The 21241-nt window shown below is 43.8% G+C and overlaps 1 protein-coding gene across 1 annotated transcript in view; it reads right to left on the bottom strand.

Annotated features, from left to right (window-relative positions):
- Window positions 1-20802, bottom strand: part of LOC131195096 (BPI fold-containing family B member 6-like) — a 35789-nt gene extending 14987 nt beyond the window's left edge. Inside the window, exons 1-7 of the mRNA XM_058176724.1 lie at window positions 20676-20802; window positions 18096-18195; window positions 12915-13019; window positions 12032-12178; window positions 7154-7217; window positions 4019-4079; window positions 335-426 (exon numbers count right to left, since the gene is read on the bottom strand). Of these exons, the coding sequence (XP_058032707.1) occupies window positions 335-426; window positions 4019-4079; window positions 7154-7217; window positions 12032-12178; window positions 12915-13019; window positions 18096-18195; window positions 20676-20802 (696 nt within the window). The remainder of the gene's footprint in view (window positions 1-334; window positions 427-4018; window positions 4080-7153; window positions 7218-12031; window positions 12179-12914; window positions 13020-18095; window positions 18196-20675) is intronic.
- Window positions 20803-21241: the final 439 nt, after the last annotated feature.

Raw genomic sequence — 21241 nt, 5'->3', positions numbered from 1 at the left:
CAGGAGACCCTCTATACCATTTCAGACAGGTGGCTGTCCAATCTCTTCCTGAAGACCTCCAGTGATGGAGCCCCCACAACATCTGAAGGCAAAGCCCTTCCACCGGTTAATTCTTCTAATCGTCAGAATCAAATTCATACAGCAGGGGCCTCTCTCTCTCTCTCTCTCTCTCTCTCTCTCTTTTTTTTTTCCTAGCAGGGTGACGTGATCACTGACTTTTTAGAACAGCTGGTTGACCTGACTGGCGAGAAGATGCTCTTGGGCCTCCAAAATTAGCGCCCTCTGGTAACAAAAAAAAATGATGGGGATGTGATAAATATGCAACCACTCTTACCCTGACATTAATGTTGATGCAAGTTGTCTCGACCAATGGTTTCTCGGACACTTCGTACACAATATATCCAATAGTCCCTAACGGTTTCTTTCCTAGAAAAGATACAGAAATTGTGTCCACACATTGCATTAAAATATGGCTTCTTCTAGCAGTTTTTCTTCTTCCAACAGCACCTGTCCTACTCTCCCCATTTATTTGTACTCATTTCCTAAGTTCATATCCATGTTTATACTTATACCTGTTGTACTTATACCTGTTATCTTCCTAACAAACAGGAAACAGCAGGTAAAGATAAGTGGGATCACTTCAGATACCTGTACAATTAGCACAGGGGCTCCCCAAGGCTGTGTGCTCTCCCCACTTCTCTTCTCTCTGTATACCAATGACTGCATCTCCAATGATCCATTTGTTAAACTACTGAAGTTCGCAGATGACACAACAGTGATTGGTCTCATTCGAGACTGATGAATCCGCATATAGACAAGAGGTCGAACAACTAGCCTTGTGGTGCAACCAAAACAATCTGGAACTGAACACACTCAAAACTGTAGAAATGGTGGTAGACTTTAGGAGAAACCCTTCCATACTTCCACCTCTCACAATACTTGACAACACAGTATCAACAGTAGAAACCTTCAAATTTCTAGGTTCTATCATATCGCAAGATCTAAAATGGACAGTAAACATCAAAAACATCAAAAAAGGACAACAAAGAATGTTCTTTCTGCGCCAACTCAGAAAGCTCAAACTGCCCAAGGAGCTGCTGATCCAGTTCTACAGAGGAATTATTGAGTCTGTCATTTGCACCTCTATAACTGTCTGGTTTGGTTCTGCAACCCAACAAGAAAGACACAGACTTCAGAGGATAATTAGAACTGCAGAAAAAATAATTGCTACCAACCTGACTTCCATTGAGGACCTGTATACTGCACGAATCAAGAAGAGGGCCTTGAAAATATTTACAGATCCCTCACATCCAGGACATAAACTGTTTCAACTCCTACCCTCAAAACGACGCTATAGAGCACTGCACACCAGAACAACTAGACACAAGAACAGTTTTTCCCCGAAGGCCATCACTCTGCTAAACAAATAATTCCCTCAACACTGTCAGACTATTTACTGAATCTGCACTACTATTAATCTTCTCATGTTTCCATCACCCACCTCCTTCCACTTATGACTGTTGACTGTAACTTTGTTGTTTGTATCCTTACGATTTATTGATATTGTTTCCTGATTGCTTATTTGTAGCCTATGATTATCATTAAGTGTTCTAAGTGTTGAACCTTGATGAAGGTATATTTTATGTACACTGAGAGCATATGCACCAAGACAAACTCCTTGTGAGTCCAATCACATTTGGCCAATAAAAAATTCTATTCTATTCTATTCTATTCTATTCTATTCTATTCTATTCTATTCTATTCTATTCTATTCTATTCTATTCTATTCTGTTCTGTTCTGTTCTGTTCTGTTCTGTTCTGTTCTATTCTGTTCTATTCTATATATATGATTGCTTATTTGTAGCATATGACTATCATTAAGTATTGTACCTTATGATTCTTGATGAAGGTATCTTTTCTTTTATGTACACTGAGAGCATATGCACCAAGACAAACTCCTTGTGAGTCCAATCACATTTGGCCAATAAAAAATTCTATTCTATTCTATTTTAAAGTTTAGGAATTTGGAATTCCTAAAGAAGTTTAGGCTGCTCGGATTTTTTCTTCTTGATTACTTATCCAACCTTCCTAAAATTGACTGGATCCAACACTCTTTTTTCATCATAGAGGTGAGACAACCTAGGCCCGCCTTAACTCATGGGCCTGATGGGCACTTGCCCACGGGCCCCATGAGCATAGGGGCCCCATACTAATCTGTGTATGTTAACCCTTCAATGCGCCTTGTATCATATAAATACAGCAACATATTTATTACATTTTACTGCATTTTTTTAAATTAATGCTAACATGCAAATATATGTTTCATTTTATTGGCCATTTACATTTTTATTCCTGTGAGTAGTTGTCGTAGGGTACACTGCTTTGACCAGAGCCCATAATGCTGATAAGATGGCCCTGGGACAACCTGAGTATGTTTCTTCCTCCCACCCCCACCCCATCCAAGACCCCCACCAATTGCAAAAAGCATAAGTCAACTATGGGAACAGGATCTCCAGATTGTCTCCTCCCAAAATGTTGGTCTTTGGGGTGCTATCGTATCCCCAGATTGTCTCCTGCAGCCCTCCAGGAGGACAAGGCATCGGGGGTACCCCTCCCCCCCGGCTTTGGCCACCTGTTCTTTTTCTCTGGGCAAAGTTGGTTCCATTCTCACATTTTTGCATGAGGTCAGAGGTCATGGCATGATGGGAGAGAACAGTTCGACCCCAGCTAAGCGGCTTTAAATTCAGAAAAGGAACCATCAGCTGCCACCGTATGTTTGCCTGGGCTTCACTGCTATGCAGTGATTGAGGGGATGGATTAGGATAGACTAGACTAGACTAGACTAGACTAGACTAGACTAGACTAGACTAGACTAGACTAGACTAGAATAGAATAGAATAGAATAGAATAGAATAGAATAGAATAGAATAGAATAGAATAGAATAGAATAGAATAGAATAACAGAGTTGGAAGAGACTATGGAGATCTATTTAATGAAAAGAAGGACTAGGGGAGACATGATAGCAGTGTTCCAATATCTCAGGGGCTGCCCCAAAGAAGAGGGAGTCAAGCTATTCTCCAAAGCACCTGAGGGCAGGACAAGAAGCAATGGGTGGAAACTGATCAAGGAAAGAAGCAACTTAGAACTAAGGAGAAATTTCCTGACAGTTAGAACAATTAATCAGTGGAACAACTTGCCTGCAGAAGTTTTAAATGCTCCAACACTGGAAATTTTTAAGAAAATCTTGGATAACCATCTGTCTGAGATGGTGTAGGGTTTCCTGCCTGGGCAGGGGGTTGGACTAGAAGGCCTCCAAGGTCCCTTCCAACTCTGTTGTTATTATTATTATTATTATAGATCTTCTAGTCCAACCCCCTGCTTAGGCAGGAAACCCTACACCACGTCAGACAAATGGTTATCTAATCTCTTTTTTAAAACTTCCAGTGATGGAACAGCCACAACTTCTGGTGGCAAAGTATTCCACTGGTTAATTGTTCTGTCAGGAAATTTCTCCTTAGTTCTAAGTTGCTTCTCTCCTTGATTAGTTTCCATCCGTTGCTTCTTGTCCTGCCTTCAGATAGTTTGGAGAATAGCTCGACTCCGTCTTCTTTGTGGCAGCCCCTGAATTACAGCCCCTTACTTTCATTTCCCCAGGAACTGATTGGGGAAATGAAAGTAAGAGCTGTATCTCCTCCAGACGCTGCCTCAAGGTCACCCAGATGGAAGAAGGAAGGCGGGGGGGGGGGGTGTTGCATACCAAACTGCACTTGGGCTGCCTGTTATGAAAACATCTTGCCTGGACCTGACTGGTTATACTGGGGTGGGCAATGAGAGACAGTTTAGGGAAGGAAGTGTAGAAAGTAGGGATTTGGGCACGCAATTTTCAGTTCTGGCTTTGCACTCCTGCAATACACTTGATCTCTCATAAGCTATACCTTTCTCAACAAACGGTGCTAAGGATTGTTTCCGTTTAGAGGTTTAAGTCAGGGCAGGTCTGATGTAAGCGAAGTCACTCACCCATCATTGCCTCAAATGCTTCCATTTGCTTGTCCATCAACATGTCAGCTGCTGGGCACAACTGGAAGGCAAAGGAGGCAGAAAAGGAGATATAGTTGTACAACAGCTGGAGATTCCTGGCATCAAACGGGGCCTTGAGACAGATCTTCATTGTCGGGGGGGTGGGCAGGCGGGGATAATAAGGATAGCAAAACCTACCTTGTAGACAGCCTTAGAGCCTGACTTAACATAACATAATAAGAGAGTTGGAAGGGACCTTGGAGGTCTTCTAGTCCAACCCCCTGCCCAGGCTGGAAACCCTACACCATTTCAGACAAATGGCTATCCAACTTTTTCTTAAAAATTTCCAGTGTTGGAGCATTTACAACTTCTGCAGGCAAGTTGTTCCACTGATTAATTGTTCTCACTGTCAGGAAATTTTTCCTTAGTTCTAAGTTGTTTCTCTCCTTGATTAGTTTCCACCCATTGCTTCTCGTTCTACCCTCAGGTGCTTTGGAGAATAGTTTGACTCTCTCTTCTTTGTGGCAACCCCTGAGATATTGGAAGACTGCTATCATGTCTCCCCTAGTCCTTTTCATTAAACTAGGCATACCCAGTTCCTGCAATCGTTCTTCATATGTTTCAGCCTCCAGTCCCCTAATCATCTTTGTTGCTCTTCTCTGCACTCTTTCTAGAGTCTCAGCATCTTTTTTACATCGTGGCGAACAAAATTCTCTGCCCTTGTGCAACCTCTGTGCACACCAGCACATCAGCCAGCAAGCTAGCATCAAGCCAGCATTGGAAGGCGATGGGCACCCAAATCTCCCCTAAACACTGCCCTGAGTCCTTCGGGAGAAGGGCGGTATAAAAATCTAATAAATAAATAAATAAATAAATAAAACTCATTGAGTCCCCCAATATTTTTGGAGCCCAGCAGCCGGAACCCAGAGAAATGGGGAGAGGATGTAACCTCTGAGGTGTATTGATTTATTTGAGTACTATGGATTGATAAGGCCACCTAAGCTCACCAACTGGGCTCAGTTACAGATAATTCTCAATTTACAACAGTTTGTTTAGTGACCAAAGTTGCAACGTCAATGAAAAAATGACTTAGGACCCTTTTTCACACTTATGACCGGTGCAGCACCCCTGCGGTCCTGTGATCCAAATTTGGACGCTCGGCAGCTGACTCGTATTTATGACGGTCGCAACATCCCCAGGTCATGTGATTTCCCCCTTTGCAAACTTTGGGCACTAGGAAAGTCAATGGGAAAGCCAGATGCACTTAACAATTCTGACAGGAAAGATTGCAAAATGGTTGGGGCAAAATGCTCTTAGCAAGTGTCTCGCTTAGCAACAGAGATTTTGGGGCTCAGTTGCGGTCGTAGGCCAAGGACTACCTGTATTTTGTTGGCCACCATTACTCGCAGTCTGTCCAAAAGGTGAGTAGAGGGTGGTGGGCAGCTGAACCTCAGACAGGAGGGTGTCCTAGGGCAGGGGTCTCCAATCTTGGCAACTTTAAGACTTGTGGACTTCAACTCCTAAAATTCCTCAGCCAGCAAAGCTTGCCAAGGTTGGAGACGCCTGCCCTAGGGGAGCCAGAACTTGGGAATAGACACAACTCCTGGGTCCCAGAGGTTAAGAATCCCACTTGTGGGGAATCACACAACCTGACGGCTGATTCCAGAGTGATCCTGGAATCTCTGCCTCACAACAAAAGGGCTAGGAGAATCCCCCTCCTCCCACTAAGTTCCTTGGAGCCTCCTCTAATGGCTTCCAAGAGAAAATTGCCAGTCTTGGGAGATTCCTGTATTTTAGGCAGGAAACAATCAAGTAAACTCAATTCAATCAATCAGAATTCAATCAATTCAATTCAATTCAATCAATCAATTCAATCAATCAGAATAGATCTGGAAGGGACCTTGGAGGTCTTCTAGTCCAACCCCCTGCTCAAGCAGGAGACCTTATACCATCCCAGATAAATGGCTGTCCAATCTTTTCTTAAAAACCTCCCCTGATGAAGCACTCACGACTTCTAGTGGCCAGTCCTTCCTCACTGTTAGGAAGTTTCTATTTAATTCTAGGTTGCTTCTCTCTTTGATCAGATTCCAATCATTATTTCTTGTCCTGCCTTCTGATTCTTTGGAAAATAAGTTGACACACACCCCTCTTTGTAGTAGCTCCTCAAATACTAAAATCCTGCTATCATGTCCCCCCCTAGTCCTTCTTTTCTCTAGACTGGCCACACACAATTCCTGCAACCGTTCTTTCTATGTTTTAGTCTCCAGGCCTTTAATCCTCTTAGTTGCTCTTCTCTGCACTTTTTCCAAAGTCTCAACATCTTTTTTGTAATATGGTGACCAAAACTGGATGCAGGATTCCAAGCGTGGCCTTACCAAGGCTTTATTTATCAACCGGTACCAAAGTACCTTAGCTAGCTTGAACTCTGCAAGCAAGACTCTAGTTGTATGTTCCTGAAATTACTAGATGGGATCTGAAGTGTGATCCTCTGCCCAACTTATGGGACACGTGTGTTGCGGCCTGTTGGCTGCAGCCAACAACAGCTGAATCAGAGGAAGAGGAGGAGGCGTGGGAGTCAATGTCAGCATCAAGGCAACCTGGGAGCTCCGAGGGGGAAGAGGGAGTGGAGCCGGCAGAGATAAAGAGAGACAGAAGCTGGGCCGTCCATCAGTCCTCAGAGGGAGAGTCAACAGCCCCCAGGTCTGGAGGCGGCTGATGAGGAAGAGGAGGAACAGCTAGGTCCAGTGCCTGATGCGCAAATGCGCAGAAGGCAGTGGAGAGGAGAGCAGTGGAAATCCATGGGCTGGTCCTTGGGACGGAAGAGCCACAGTTGTTAGTGAAACCCTACCCTAGCTCTGGGGATAAAAGGCAGGGGGAGGAGATGAATAGATGTGACAGACAACTACTCATCTCCTGGACGGACGGACTTCTTAGCCTGAGTGAGAGAGAAACTTTTTGCCCGGGCTGCTGGCGCTCCTAATAAAGGAATATTTTGAGTTCACTTCAGAGGATTTGTCGTGTTTGGGGAGCTGGGTCAGAACAACAGGTAGACTCAAAGAGGTCCCTCAAAGATCCTGGCCACCCACCCCATCCTTCCAGGTCCATGGTTCAACCATCTTAAAGCCCCAGACTTACCACACCAGGCATGACTTTCCCAAGCGTAGAATCCAAAAACTTATTCACTATCTTTGGAAGCATGCTGAAAGGGAAGACAAGCAAATGCAAGAAATTATAAAGGACAAGTACAACCACAATTCAGTCCTCTGGGGCTTCTGGTGGCTCAGCAGACTAAGTCTGTCTGTTATTAACACAGCTGCTTGCAATTACTGCAGGTTCAACTCCCACCAGGCCCAAGGTTGACTCAGCCTTCCATCCTTTATAAGGTAGGTAAAATGAGGACCCAGATTGTTGGGGGCAATAAATTGACTTTGTATATAATATAAAAATGGATGACGACTATTGCTAACATAGTGTAAGCCGCCCTGAATCTTCGGAGAAGGGCGGGATATAAATGCAAATAAAAATAAAAAATAAAAAAAAGTCCAACATTTCTGTGGCTAAGTGAGACCGTTGTTCTGCGGGTTTGGACCTTTCTTGCCACAGTTAAAGGGAATCACTGCAGTTCTTAAGTGAGTCACACGGTTGTTAAGCGAATCTGGCTTCCCCATTGACTTTGCTTGTCAAAGGGGGGGTCACCATAACCGTCATAGAGATGAGTCAGTTGCCAATCATCTGAATTTTGATCATTGGATCATGAGGAGGCCACAACGGTCGTAAGCCTGAAAAACGGTCATAAATCACTTTTTTGCAATGTGGCTGTAACTTTTTTTTTATTATTATTGAAAAAGTTTTAAAAAACAAAAACATTTTTCCCCCTTTTTTCCCCCCTCCCTCCCAAAAAACCCCCTTCCCCCCTCCCTCCCCCCCCCCCCGGCTTCCCGGGTCAATCACAAGGTATTGTTATACATAAATTTTATAGAATAAAATTTTCCCTTCCAATCCAAATAACCACATCCAAAGCTTTTCATCTCCCAACCCCCTCCCCATTACATAAAATAACTTTCTAATTATTCAAAGGCAATCTGATATTTCTTAATCTGATATCTATTTTGTAGATAATCAATCCATTTTTTCCATTCAATTAAATATCTTTCCTGCGTATTGTCTTTTTAAAAAGCTGAGATTTTAGCCATCTCAGCCAAATTAGTAACTTTCAGTATCCATTCTTCTATTGTGGGTATCTCTTCTTTCTTCCAGTATTGTCCAATCAACAGTCTTGCTACTGTTATTAAATTCAGAATCAATTTAGTCTCAATCCCTAATGTGGCTGTAACTTTGAATGGTCACTAAATGACCATTGTTGTAAGCAGAGGCCTACCTGTTATTCATTTCAAAGCTGGGAATCTCCATTTTAGTTTTGTCTCGTTTTCCAAAAAAAGATTACCTAACCATTTAGCAACGGATTGATTGATTAGATTAATTAAAAACTTTTTCAATTTGTGTGGGACGGATGGCACAAATATCAAAGAATCAGTCAATCAGAATAGAGCTGGAAGGGACCTCTGAGGTCTTCTAGTCCAACCCCCTGCTTAAGCAGGAGACCCTATACCTATCCCATTTCAGACAAATGGCTGTCCAGTCTCTTCTTAAAAACCTCCAGTGTTGGAGCATTCACAACTTCCACTGGTTAATTGTCCTCACTGTTAGGAAATTTCTCCTTAATGCCAAGTTGCTTCTCTCCTTGATGAGTTTCCATCCATTGCTTCTTGTCCTGCCTTCAGGTGCTTTGGAGAATAGTTTGACTCCGTCTTCTATGTGGTAGCTCCTCAAATATTGGAAAACTCCTGTCAAGTCACCCCTAATCCTTCTCTTCATTAGACTAGACATACCCATTTCTTGCAACCATCCTTCATATGTTTTAGCCTCCAGACCCTTTCTCATTTTTGTAGTGATAAATGAATACAGAATAAAGAATAACAGAGTTCAAAGGGACCTTGGAGGTCTTCTAATCCAGCCCCCTACTCAAGCTGGAAACCCTACACCATTTCAGACAAACGGCTCTCTCCAGTCTCTTCTTAAAAACCGATATTGATGGGGTACCCACAACTCCTGAAGGCAATTTCTGTTCCACTGTTGAACTGTCCTCACTGTCAGGAAATTGGAATGCATTACCTGACTCCGTGGTCTCTTCTCATAACCCCAAAAGCTTCAACCAAAAACTGTCTACTGTTGACCTCACCCCATTCCTAAGAGGACTTTAAGGGGCGTGCATAAGAGCACAAACGTGCCTACCGTTCCTGTCCTATTGTTTCTTTTCATATATATATATATTGAGATTTTCACGGGTGTTTGTATGTAGGTCTTTGGTTGTTCGGGTTTTCTCCCGTGTAAAATTGGAAGTGTCTTGGCGACGTTTCGACGAAGTCTCATTTGTCATCTTCAGGCTTCAGCTTCGTGCTTCTGGGAGCAATGTGTGATCGCAGCTGTTTCTTCCTTTTAATTGCTAGTGGGGGTAGCCAATCAGAGCACACAAAAAAACCCCATCCAATCAGAGCACAGCCAGGCTTCCACCCAATCAGTTCAACCCCCCACTAGCAGTCAAAAGGAAGAAACAGCTGCAATCACACATTGCTCCCAGAAGCACAAAGCTGAAGCCTGAAGATGATGAATGAGACTTCATCGAAACGTCGCCATGACACTTCCAATTTTACACGGGAGAAAACCCGAACAACCAAAGATAGATAGATAGATAGATAGATAGATAGATAGATAGATAGATAGATAGATAGATAGATAGATATGCTTATACTTCCTTGTTTCTCCTCATATATATGTTTATATATTATATAATCTTTTTGTGTGATGCTTGTGTATATGGTTATGACAAAATTAAATAAATAAATAAATAAAAGAAAATAAATTTCTCCTTAGTTCTAACCGAATAACAGAACTGGAAGGGATCTTGGAAGTCTTCAACTTCCTGCTCAGGCAGGAAACCCTCTACCACCATCTCAGACAGATGGCTGTCTAGTCTCTTCCTAAAAATCTCCAGTTTTGGAGCACCCACAACTTCTGAAGGCAATTTGTTCCATTGATTAATTGTCCTCATTTTTGTCAAGAAATTTCTCCTAAATTCCAGGTTGCTTTTCTCCTTGATTAGTTTCCATCCATTGTTTCTTGTCCTGCCTTCAGCTGCTTTGGAGAATAAACTGACTCCCTCTTCTTTGGGGCAGCCCCTGAGATATTGGAAGGCTGCTATCATGTCCCTCCTAGTCCTTCTTTTCTCTAGACTGGCCAAACCCAGTTCCTGCAACCATTCTTCATATATGTTTTTGTCTCCAGGCCTTTAATCCTCTTAGTTGTTCTTCTTTGCACTTTTTCCAAAAGTCTCAACATCTTTTTTGTAATGAGGTGACCAAAACTGGATGAAGGATTCCAGGTGAGGCCTTACTAAGACTTTATAACGTGGTACTAATATTTCACCTGATTTTGATTTGTGCAACCCAGGATTGTATTCGCTTTTCTGGCAGTTACAAATTATTTGCTGCCAAATAATAAGGACTTTTCTGCCCAGAGCTCTGTCGTTCTTCATTTTGGATGGTGGTTCCTGAACTACGCCTTCCTCATCTTTCAAATCAATTTTACTCACTGGCAGATTTATTTATTTATATTTATGTTTCATCCTTCTTAATCGCCCGTCTTCCTTGGGCGGTGTTACAATTTAGTCAATAAAATGAAGCAACGGAATAGCAGAATAAAAATGTTAACATGATAAAACTACCTTAGAACATCTCAACCACAATTAGGCCAAGATTAGCAGTTGCTAGAAGAAGGTGGGGGAGGCATCTAATGGGGCCAATCAGACCCATAGTTGTGTGGACCCCTGTGTCCCCCTACGTAAGGCTACACAGCCACTTTTTTACCCCTTTGTGGAAGGCCAATAGAATGATTGGTTGCAACCCAAAGGCTAAATTTACCCCAAATCTATATGGTCGCCTCCAGTGGTGGGATTCAAATAATTTAACAACTGATTCTCTGCCCTAATGATTTCTTCCAACAACCAGTTCGCCAAACTGCTCAGAAAGTTAACAACCGGTTCTCCCGAAGTGGTGCAAACTGGCTGAATCCCACCACTGGTCACCTCCCATCCTGACAGAATAACCAAGTTGGAAGGGACCTCAGAGGTCTTCTAGTCCAACTCTCTGCTCAAGCAGGAGACCGCATACGATTCCGGACAAATGGCTGTCCAGTCTCTTCTTTAAAAACTCCAGTGATGGAGCATTGACAATTTCTATGTAGAGGCAAGCGGTTCCAACTGGTTAATTGTTCTCACTGCCAGGAAATTTCTCCTTAATTCCAGGTTGCTTCTCTCCTTGGTTAATTTCCCTCCATTGCTTCTTGTCCTGCATTCTGGTGCTTTGGAGAATAGATTGACTCTCTCTTCTTTGGGGCTGCCCCTCAAATGTTGGAAGACAGTTATCAAGTCCCCACTCCTCTTCATTATACTAGACCTAACCAATTCCAGCAACCTTTCATCGTATGTTTTAGCCTTCAGTCCCCTATTTATCTTTGTTGGTCTTCTCTACACTCTTTCTAAAGTCTCAAGATTCTTTTTATATACCGTGATGACCAAAACTGTTAAAACCAGGAAGTAATGACAACCGGGCAGATGAGTGGATGAGTTCTCTGAACCACCCGCCACGATCACTACCGGATCGGCCAAACCGTTCTGAACCGGGAGCATTTCACTCCTGCTTCACGTGATCTTGATTCTATCTCTCTGTTTATGCAGCCTAGGATTGTATTGGCTTTTTTAGCAGCAGCTGAACACGGATGGCTCACATTTAAGTGATCGTCCACTAGGACTCCAAAGATCCCTCTTGCATAGTTACTACTACTGCACTGAGCCAGGAACCAGGTATTCATTCTATTGCTGTGTGTCTGGTCTTCGTTGCCTAAATACAGGATGCTTACTTTTTTCACCACAGAAGTTAATTTTGTTAGAGTTCTCACCTGCTGGGAAGGTTGGTTTTACAGGATTTCACTGTCACTTTGCACCCAAGTATCTTAATAATCACTTTGCCATCGGGAGATTTTGAAACATGGACATCTATTTCGAGTTCACCAACCACATTGATCGCCATATTTCCACCAATAAAACTGGGGGGGGAGAAAAGGAATTATATTGGGACTTCCTTCCTTCCTTCCTTCCTTCCTTTTTCCCTCCCTCCCTCCCTCCCTCCTTCCTTCCTTCCTTCCTTCCATCATCTTCCTTCCTCCCTGCCTCCCTTCCTTCCTTCCTTCCTTCCACCATCTTCCTTCCTTCCTTCCTTCTCCCACCTTCCCTCCCTCCCTCCCTTCCTTCTTTCTTCCTTCCACCATCTTCCTTCCTTCCTTCCTCCTCCCTCCCTCCTTCCTTCCTCCTCCCTCCTTCCTTCCTTCCTTCCACCATCTTCCTTCCTTCCTTCCTCCTCCCTCCTCCCTCCTCCCTCCTTCCTTCCTCCCTTTCTTCCTTCCTTCCTTCCTTCCTTCCTTCCTTCCGTCCGTCCTTCCTTCCTTCCTTTCTCAAGCAGGAAGCCCTATCCTATTTCAGACAAATGGCTGTCCAGCCTTTACTTAAAAACCTCCAGGGATGGAGAACTCACAACTTCCCGTGGCAAGTTGTTCCATTGGTTCACTTTTCTCACTGTCATGAAATTTCTCCTTAGTTCTAGGTTGCTTCCCCCCCCCCCATTGGCTGGTCTCCATCCGTTTTCTTGTCTTGCGTCTTTGTAGAGGCCCCTCAAATATTGGAAGATGCTATAATGTCACCCCTGGTCCTTCTTTTCATTAGACTAGACAAACCTAATGGCTCTTCTGGATCCATGACCAAGGCCCAAAGAGGTCTCTCACTCACCTTTTCCCGGCAACTGTGATGTTTATAGCCACAACTATGATTGCTTTGTCATCGGGCTTGAAGATCAAGGCAGTTTTTGGAATAGAGATGTGCTGAATTGTCAACCTGTGAGGGTAAGAAGCAGAGGGTGAAAGCCAGCAGGTTCTGACAGGTTCTGGCGAACCGATAGCGGAAATTTTGAGCAGTTTGGAGAACTGGCAAATACCACCTCTGGTTGGCCCCAGAGTGGGGTGGGAATGGGGATTTTGCAGTATCCTTCCCCTGCCCTGCCCACCAAGCCGCGCCCACCAAGCCACACCCACATAATTGGTAGTAAAAAAAATTGGATTTCACCACCGGTAAGAAGAGAGTGTGAAAAATAACAGAGGAAAGCATGTTTCACTGATGGAGACCACTGGAGGAAGGCCTTGGCGAATTGTCTTCAATGCTTATAAATGTTGTGTAGGAGTTCTCAGGGGACTCACAGACCCAAAGAAGGGTTCTGGGAACTGAATTCCAATCATGCTCGCGTCACTACCTTTTTCCCCCCCTTTTTTTCTACCAGGTTGTCTTTATTTAGCCAAAAGGTTCGGAATAAAACAAACCGCTTTTTGTTGTCAATAGCTAATGATTAGATGCGCTGCAAATCACCCGGATCTGCTACTCTATCCCATCAATGTTCCTATCCTGATCGAAAATTACTCAATGTTTAGAATGAGTTTTGATAGTTTATCCAAGATAACAACTACAAGGGGTTACTGTTGCTGACAGGAAGATCGAAGAGCGTGGACAACCCCTCTGTGATCAATATAGTAACAGAAAATGATAATAATGTAACATAACATAACATCAGAGTTGGAAGGGACCTTGGAGGCCTTCTAGTCCAACCCCCTGCCCAGGCTGGAAACCCTACACCATCTCAGTCAGATGGTTATCCAACATTTTCTTAAAAATTTCCAGTGTTGGAGCATTCACAACTTCTGAAGGCAAGTTGTTCCACTGATTAATTGTTCTAACTGTCAGGAAATTTCTCCTTAGTTCTAAGTTGCTTCTTTCTTTGATCAGTTTCCACCCATTGCTTCTTGTTCTACCCTCAGGTGCTTTGGAGAACAGCCCGACTCCCTCTTCTTTGTGGCAACCCCTGAGATATTGGAACACAGCTATCATGTCTCCCCTTCTTTTTATTAAACTAGACATACCCAGTTCCTGCAACCGTTCTTCATATGTTTTAGCCTCCAGTCCCCTAATCATCTTTGTTGCTCTTCTCTGCACTCTTTCTAGAGTCTCAACATCTTTTTTACATCGTGGAGACCAAAACTGGATGCAATATTCCAAGTGTGGCCTTACCAAGGCATTATAAAGTGGTACTAACACTTCACGTGATCTTGATTCTATCCCTCTGTTTATGCAGCCCAGAACTGTGTTGGCTTTTTTCGCAGCTGCTGCACACTGCTGGCTCATATCTAAATGGTTATCCACTAGGACTCCAAGATCCCTCTCACAGGTACTACTATTGAGCAAGGTACCACATATACGGTACCGGTGCATTTTGTTTTTGGCCTAAATGTAGAACCTTACTTTTTCACTGTTGAATTTCATTTTGTTAGATAGCGCCCAATGTTCAAGTCTGTCAAGATCTTTCTGTAACTTGAGCCTATCTTCTGGAGTGTTGGCTATTCCTGCCAGCTTGGTGTCATCTGCAAATTTGATGAGTTCCCCATCTATCCCTCGTCCAAGTCATTGATGAAGATGTTGAAGAGTACTGGGCCTAAAACAGAGCCTTGGGGTACTCCACTGCATACTTCCTCCATGTGGATGTAGTTCCGTTGAGGACTACACGTTGAGTGCGGTTGGTCAGCCAGTTACTTAATCCATCTGGTGGTGGTGCTGTCTAACCCACATTTTCCTACTTTATCTAGTAGTAGGTTATGGTCTACTTTATCAAATGCTTTACTGAAGTCCAAGTAAATTATATCGACAGCATTCCTCTGGTCTACTAATTTTGTCATTTTGTCAAAGAATGCGATAAGATTAGTCTGGCATGATCTGTTTTGACAAACCCATGTTGGCTTTTGGTTATTACTTTGTTTGCTTCTAGGTGTTCGTGATTCGTTGCTTGATTATCTTTTCCAGAATCTTCCCGGTATTGAGGTCAGACTGATAGGTCTGTAGTTTCCTGGATCTGTTTTTCCTTTTTGAAGATGGGAACTACATCAGCTCTTTTCCAGTCCTCTGGCAGCTCCCCTGTGCTCCAGGATCTTTGAAAGATATAATTCAGTGGTTCTGAGATCACGTCTGCCAGTTCCTTCAGAACCTTGGGGTGTAATCCATCCGGTCCTGGTGATTTGAACTCGTCTAGGGTAGACAGGTGTTCACTTACCATTTTCTTCCCTATTTTAACTTGTGTTTCTAATCTGTTTTTTGTAGTGCTGTTTTTGATAGGTTGGATTGTTTTTTCCTTTTGTGTAAAGACAGATGCAAAAAAGATGTATTTCTATTTTTTTTATATATACTGAAATACTTTTTATTTTTTTTAAAAAAACAAAAAAATGTAGCGTCGCTACCTTTCTAATCAAAAGATGCTCAGGAAAATGATAGCCCGCTTGTTGTCCTTTGAGGTGGCCCCTAACTAGATTTCTTTGTGGGTGGACTGTCATCTATGCCAGGGGTCCCCAACCTTGGTAACTTTAAGCCTGGTAGACTTCAACTCCCAGAATTCTGGGAGTTGAAGTCTACCAGGCTTAAAGTTGCCAAGGTTGGAGACCCCTGATCTATGCAATACCGAATATGGAGGTCTTCTAGTCCAACCCTCTCCTCAAGGAGGAGACTCTAGACCCGAGATGGCGAACCTATGCCAAGCGTACTGGAAGTGGCACGCAAACCCATTTCTCCAGGCACACCAGCCATCGCCTGTTGCTTTTCCAGGTTCCGGCTGGTCTTCGCACACACAGGAGCGCCGGAAAACCAGAAGAGTAGTTCCTCAGCGCGCATGGGCCTGTTGGCCAGTTGGTCTTTGCGTGTGCATGCGTGTTAGAAACCAGAAGGTGGCCAGTGCACATGCGCGCACTGGGAAGCTAGTTTCTGATGCACACAGGCATGCTCCCATTTAGACCCTTGGTGCTGAAAAGGTTCGCTGCCACTGCCCTACACCAGAGGTCTCCAAACTTGGCAACTTTCAGACTTGTGGACTTCAACTCCCAGAATTCCTCAGCCAGCTATCCAACCTTGGTAACTTTAAGACTTGTGGACTTCAACTCCCAGAATTCCTCAGCCAGCTATCCAACCTTGGTAACTTTAAGACTTGTGGACTTCAACTCCCAGAATTCCTCAGCCAGCTATCCAACCTTGGTAACTTTAAGACTCGTGGACTTCAACTCCCAGAATTCCTCAGCCAGCTATCCAACCTTGGCAACTTTCAGACTTGTGGACTTCAACTCCCAGAATTCCTCAGCCAGCTATCCAACCTTGGTAACTTTCAGACTTGTGGACTTCAACTCCCAGAATTCCTCAGCCAGCTATCCAACCTTGGCAACTTTCAGACTTGTGGACTTCAACTCCCAGAATTCCTCAGCCAGCTATCCAACCTTGGCAACTTTCAGACTTGTGGACTTCAACTCCCAGAATTCCTCAGCCAGCTATCCAACCTTGGCAACTTTCAGACTTGTGGACTTCAACTCCCAGAATTCCTCAGCCAGCTATCCAACCTTGGTAACTTTCAGACTTGTGGACTTCAACTCCCAGAATTCCTCAGCCAGCTATCCAACCTTGGCAACTTTCAGACTTGTGGACTTCAACTCCCAGAATTCCTCAGCCAGCTATCCAACCTTGGCAACTTTCAGACTCGTGGACTTCAACTCCCAGAATTCCTCAGCCAGCTATCCAACCCTGGCAACTTTAAGACTTGAGGACTTCAACTCCCAGAATTCCTCAGCCAGCTATCCAACCTTGGCAACTTTCAGACTTGTGGACTTCAACTCCCAGAATTCCTCAGCCAGCTATCCAACCTTGGCAACTTTCAGACTCGTGGACTTCAACTCCCAGAATTCCTCAGCCAGCTATCCAACCTTGGCAACTTTAAGACTCGTGGACTTCAACTCCCAGAATTCCTCAGCCAGCTATCCAACCTTGGTAACTTTAAGACTAGTGGACTTCAACTCCCAGAATTCCTCAGCCAGCTATCCAACCTTGGCAACTTTAAGACTCGTGGACTTCAACTCCCAGAATTCCTCAGCCAGCTATCCAACCTTGGCAACTTTCAGACTCGTGGACTTCAACTCCCAGAATTCCTCAGCCAGCTATCCAACCTTGGCAACTTTCAGACTTGTGGACTTCAACGCCCAGAATTCCTCAGCCAGCTATCCAACCTTGGCAACTTTCAGACTCGTGGACTTCAACTCCCAGAATTCCTCAGCCAGCTATCCAACCTTGGCAACTTTCAGACTTGTGGACTTCAACGCCCAGAATTCCTCAGCCAGCTATCTAACCTTGGCAACTTTCAGACTCGTGGACTTCAACTCCCAGAATTCCTCAGCCAGCATGGGCCTTGGAGGTCTTCTAGTCCAACCCCCTGCTCAAGCAGGAGACCTTGTACCATCCCACATAAATGGCTGTCCAATCTTTTCTTAAAAACCTCCCCTGATGAAGCACTTATGACTTCTGGTGGCCAGTCCTTCCGCTCGGTTAATTGTCCTCACTGTTAGGAAGCTTCTCTTTAATTCCAAGGCTGGAGAGCCCTGCCCTAGATCATTCCAGACAGGTGGCTGTCCAGTCTTTTCTTAAAAACCTCCAGGGATGGACCATTTTGGACAAATGGCTGTCCAGACAAGATTAAATCCAAGATGAATCCTTTTCATTCTTGTCGATAGAGATTCTCGGCTTATCCAGGTCATGGTTGTTGTTTTTTTTCAAGAGGCAACTGGACTTTCTTTGTTTTTCCTTGAAGACGTTTCGCTTCTCATCCAAGAAGGCTTCCTCAGTTCACAACTGAACTGAAGCTTCTTGGATGAGACACAAAACGTCCCGTACTTCATTATTTTTGCTGACCTAGACTGGCATTCTGACTAGGAACTAAGGTCTCCACATCTGTTGGGTCTTCAAGTCGGCTGGAAATTTGGGGGTTTGCACCCCAAGATCTGTCAAAGCCTGGTAGGGTCAAAAGCCAGGCTCCTCCTTGGCTACCCCAGAGGACATAAATCAACTCACCCTTTGATGCCTTTGATCATCTTGTGGTTGTCCCCGTTCTTCATGGCTTTCTCCACCATGATCTTCAAAATGTTCCCTTTAATCATGGTGACCTGGACCACTAAAAACAGAGGGAGGGAAGGAGGGAGGGAGAGAGAGAGAGAGTACTTAACTCAAGTCATGCATTCTCACAGCACAATGTGGGATGTTCCTTTTGTCACAGTCACCATTCCATCCAAAGTGTTCCCGCCTGTCGCAGACATCTGGATCAGCAAAACACAAAGAACCGATGGCCAAGCCAAGCCATCGAGGAGGCCAGGAGGAGGCACAGCCCAGCATGAGAGGGAGGGAAGCCCATCTCCCTATGGTGGGAGGGAGGGAGGGAGGGAGGGAGATGGATGAAGGAAGGAGATAGATGAATAGAAGGAAGGAAGGAAGGGAGGGAGAGAGAAAGAGTGAAAGGAAAGGAAAGGAAAGGAAAGGAAAGGAAAGGAAAGGAAAGGAAAGGAAAGGAAAGGAAAGGAAAGGAAAGGAAAGGAAAGGAAAGGAAAGGAAATGAGGGAAGGAAGGAAGGAAGGAAGGAAGGAAGGAAGGAAGGAAGGAAGGAAGGAAGGAAGGAAGGAAGGAAGGAAGGAAGGAAGGAAGAGAAAGAACAAAAATGAGGGAGAGAGGGAGGAAGATGGATGGGTGAAGGAAAGAAGGAAGTGGATGACTAGAAGGGATGAAGGAAGGAAGGGAGAGAGAGAGAAAGAGTGAAAGAAAAGAAAGAAAGAAAGAAAGAAAGAAAGAAAGAAAGAAAGAAAGAAAGAAAGAAAGAAAATGAGGGAAGGAAGGAAGGAAGGAAGGAAGGAAGGAAGGAAGGAAGGAAGGAAGGAAGGAAGGAAGGAAGGAAGGAAGAGAAAGAACAAAAATGAGGGAGAGAGAGGAAGATGGATGGTTGAAGGAAAGAAGGACGTGGATGACTAGAAGGGATGAAGGAAGGAAGGGAGAGAGAGAGAAAGAGTGAAAGAAAGAAAGAAAGAAAGAAAGAAAGAAAGAAAGAAAGAAAGAAAGAAAGAAAGAAAATGAGGGAAGGAAGGAAGGAAGGAAGGAAGGAAGGAAGGAAGGAAGGAAGGAAGGAAGGAAGGAAGGAAGAGAAAGAACAAAAATGAGGGAGAGAGGGAGGAAGATGGATGGGTGAAGGAAAGACGGAAGTGGATGACTAGAAGGGATGAAGGAAGGAAGGGAGAGAGAGAGAAAGAGTGAAAGAAAGAAAGAAAGAAAGAAAGAAAGAAAGAAAGAAAGAAAGAAAGAAAGAAAGAAAGAAAGAAAGAAAGAAAATGAGGGAAGGAAGGAAGGAAGGAAGGAAGGAAGGAAGGAAGGAAAGGAAGAAAGAGAAAGAACAAAAATGAGGGAGAGAGGGAGGAAGATGGATGGGTGAAGGAAAGACGGAAGTGGATGACTAGAAGGGAGGGAGGAAGGAAGGAAGGGAGGGAGGGAGGGTAGGAAAGAAAGAAAAAAGAAAGAAAGAAAGAAAGAAAACGAGGGAAGGAAGGAAGGAAGGAAGGAAGGAAGAGAAAGAACAAAAATGAGGGAGAGAGAGGAAGATGGATGGTTGAAGGAAAGAAGGACGTGGATGACTAGAAGGGATGAAGGAAGGAAGGGAGAGAGAGAGAGAGAAAGAGTGAAAGAAAAGAAAAGAAAGAAAGAAAGAAAGAAAGAAAGAAAGAAAGAAAGAAAGAAAGAAAGAAAGAAAATGAGGGAAGGAAGGAAGGAAGGAAGGAAGGAAGGGACACTATGTATTTGTGCTGCAACCCAAATGGAATGGATCCCTAGAAGGTTTTGGAGAGAAAATTTTCAAAGATGAGCTGAGAGGCAACCAGCTATTAGGAGAAAACCTGATGATAGAAAGTTCTCCAAATTTCCAGGCTTCAGGATCTTTCTCTGTTCTAGGAAAGAAGGGACTGAAAACCCATTTATTACATTCCAAAATCTTAACTCCTCCTTCCTTCCTTCCTTCCTTCCTTCCTTCCTTCCTTCCTTCCTTCCTTCCTTCCTTCCTTCCTTCTATTCACCCATCCCCTTCCTTCCTTCCTTGGTTCATTCGTCCCTCCCTCCCTTCCTTCCTCCTTCCTTCCTCCTTCTTTTCTTTTCTTTTTCTTTTTCTTTTCTTTTCTTTTCTTTTCTTTACCTTCTCTCTCTCCCTTCCTGCCTGCCTTCCTTCTGTTTATCCATTTCCTCCCTCCCTTCATCTGTCCCTCCTTTTCTTTCTTTCCTTTCTTTTTTCTTTCTTTCCTACCCTCCCTCCCTCATTATCTTTCTTTCTTTCTTTCTTTTTCTTTGTTTCTTCTTCTATTCATCTATCTCCTTCCTTCCTTCTTTGTTTCTTTTTCTTTTACTTTCTCTCTCCCTTCCTTCCTTCATCCCTTCTATTTATCTATCTCCTTCCTTCCTTCCTTCCTTCCTTCCTCCCTTCTTTTCTTTTCTTTTTTCTTTTGTTCTTCCTTTCCTATCCTTCTTTCCTTCCCTCCTTCCTCCCCAGCTCCACACCAACCTCTTTGGAAGTTTCTCCCGTGTTCTTAGAACAATCTCAGCTAGCAGGAAATATGCCAGTTTACTTACTACGCATCAGTGTTTCTGGCTTCAATTTCGTTTTGGCAATACAGGAATCTCCCGATTCCGAAGGGACCATTGCAACACAGAAGAAGACCAGCACCCCAATCCAGGACCTCTTGAGGACTAGATCCATGGTGACTGACCGAAAGTCAGAAACGAATCCTTGGCTGTAAAAATGTGGAATGAGAACCTCAGTCTTTCGATTCACTTTAGAATCCACTGCAACTACATCGCCAAAAAGGCTTTAAGAGTTGTAAACTTAATCTTGCGTAGCTTCTTCTCCAGAAAGATTACACTACTAACCAGAGCATACAAAACATTTGCTAGACCAATTCTCGAATACAGCTCGCCTGTCTCGAACCCACACCTCATTTCAGACATTAATACAATTGAGGGTGTCCAGAAATATTTTACAAGAAGAGTTCTCCACTCCTCTGAATACAACAAAATACCTTATGCCACCAGACTTGAAATCCTGGGTTTAGAAAATTTAGAACTCCGTTGCCTTCGGCATGACCTGAGTATAACTCATAAAATCATCTGCTACAATGTCCTTCCTGTGGAAGACTACT

The sequence above is a fragment of the Ahaetulla prasina genome, chromosome 3 (genome assembly GCF_028640845.1).
Source record: "Ahaetulla prasina isolate Xishuangbanna chromosome 3, ASM2864084v1, whole genome shotgun sequence".
NCBI classification, from domain to species: Eukaryota; Metazoa; Chordata; class Lepidosauria; order Squamata; family Colubridae; genus Ahaetulla; species Ahaetulla prasina.
This window is presented reverse-complemented; position numbering and strand designations above follow the sequence as displayed.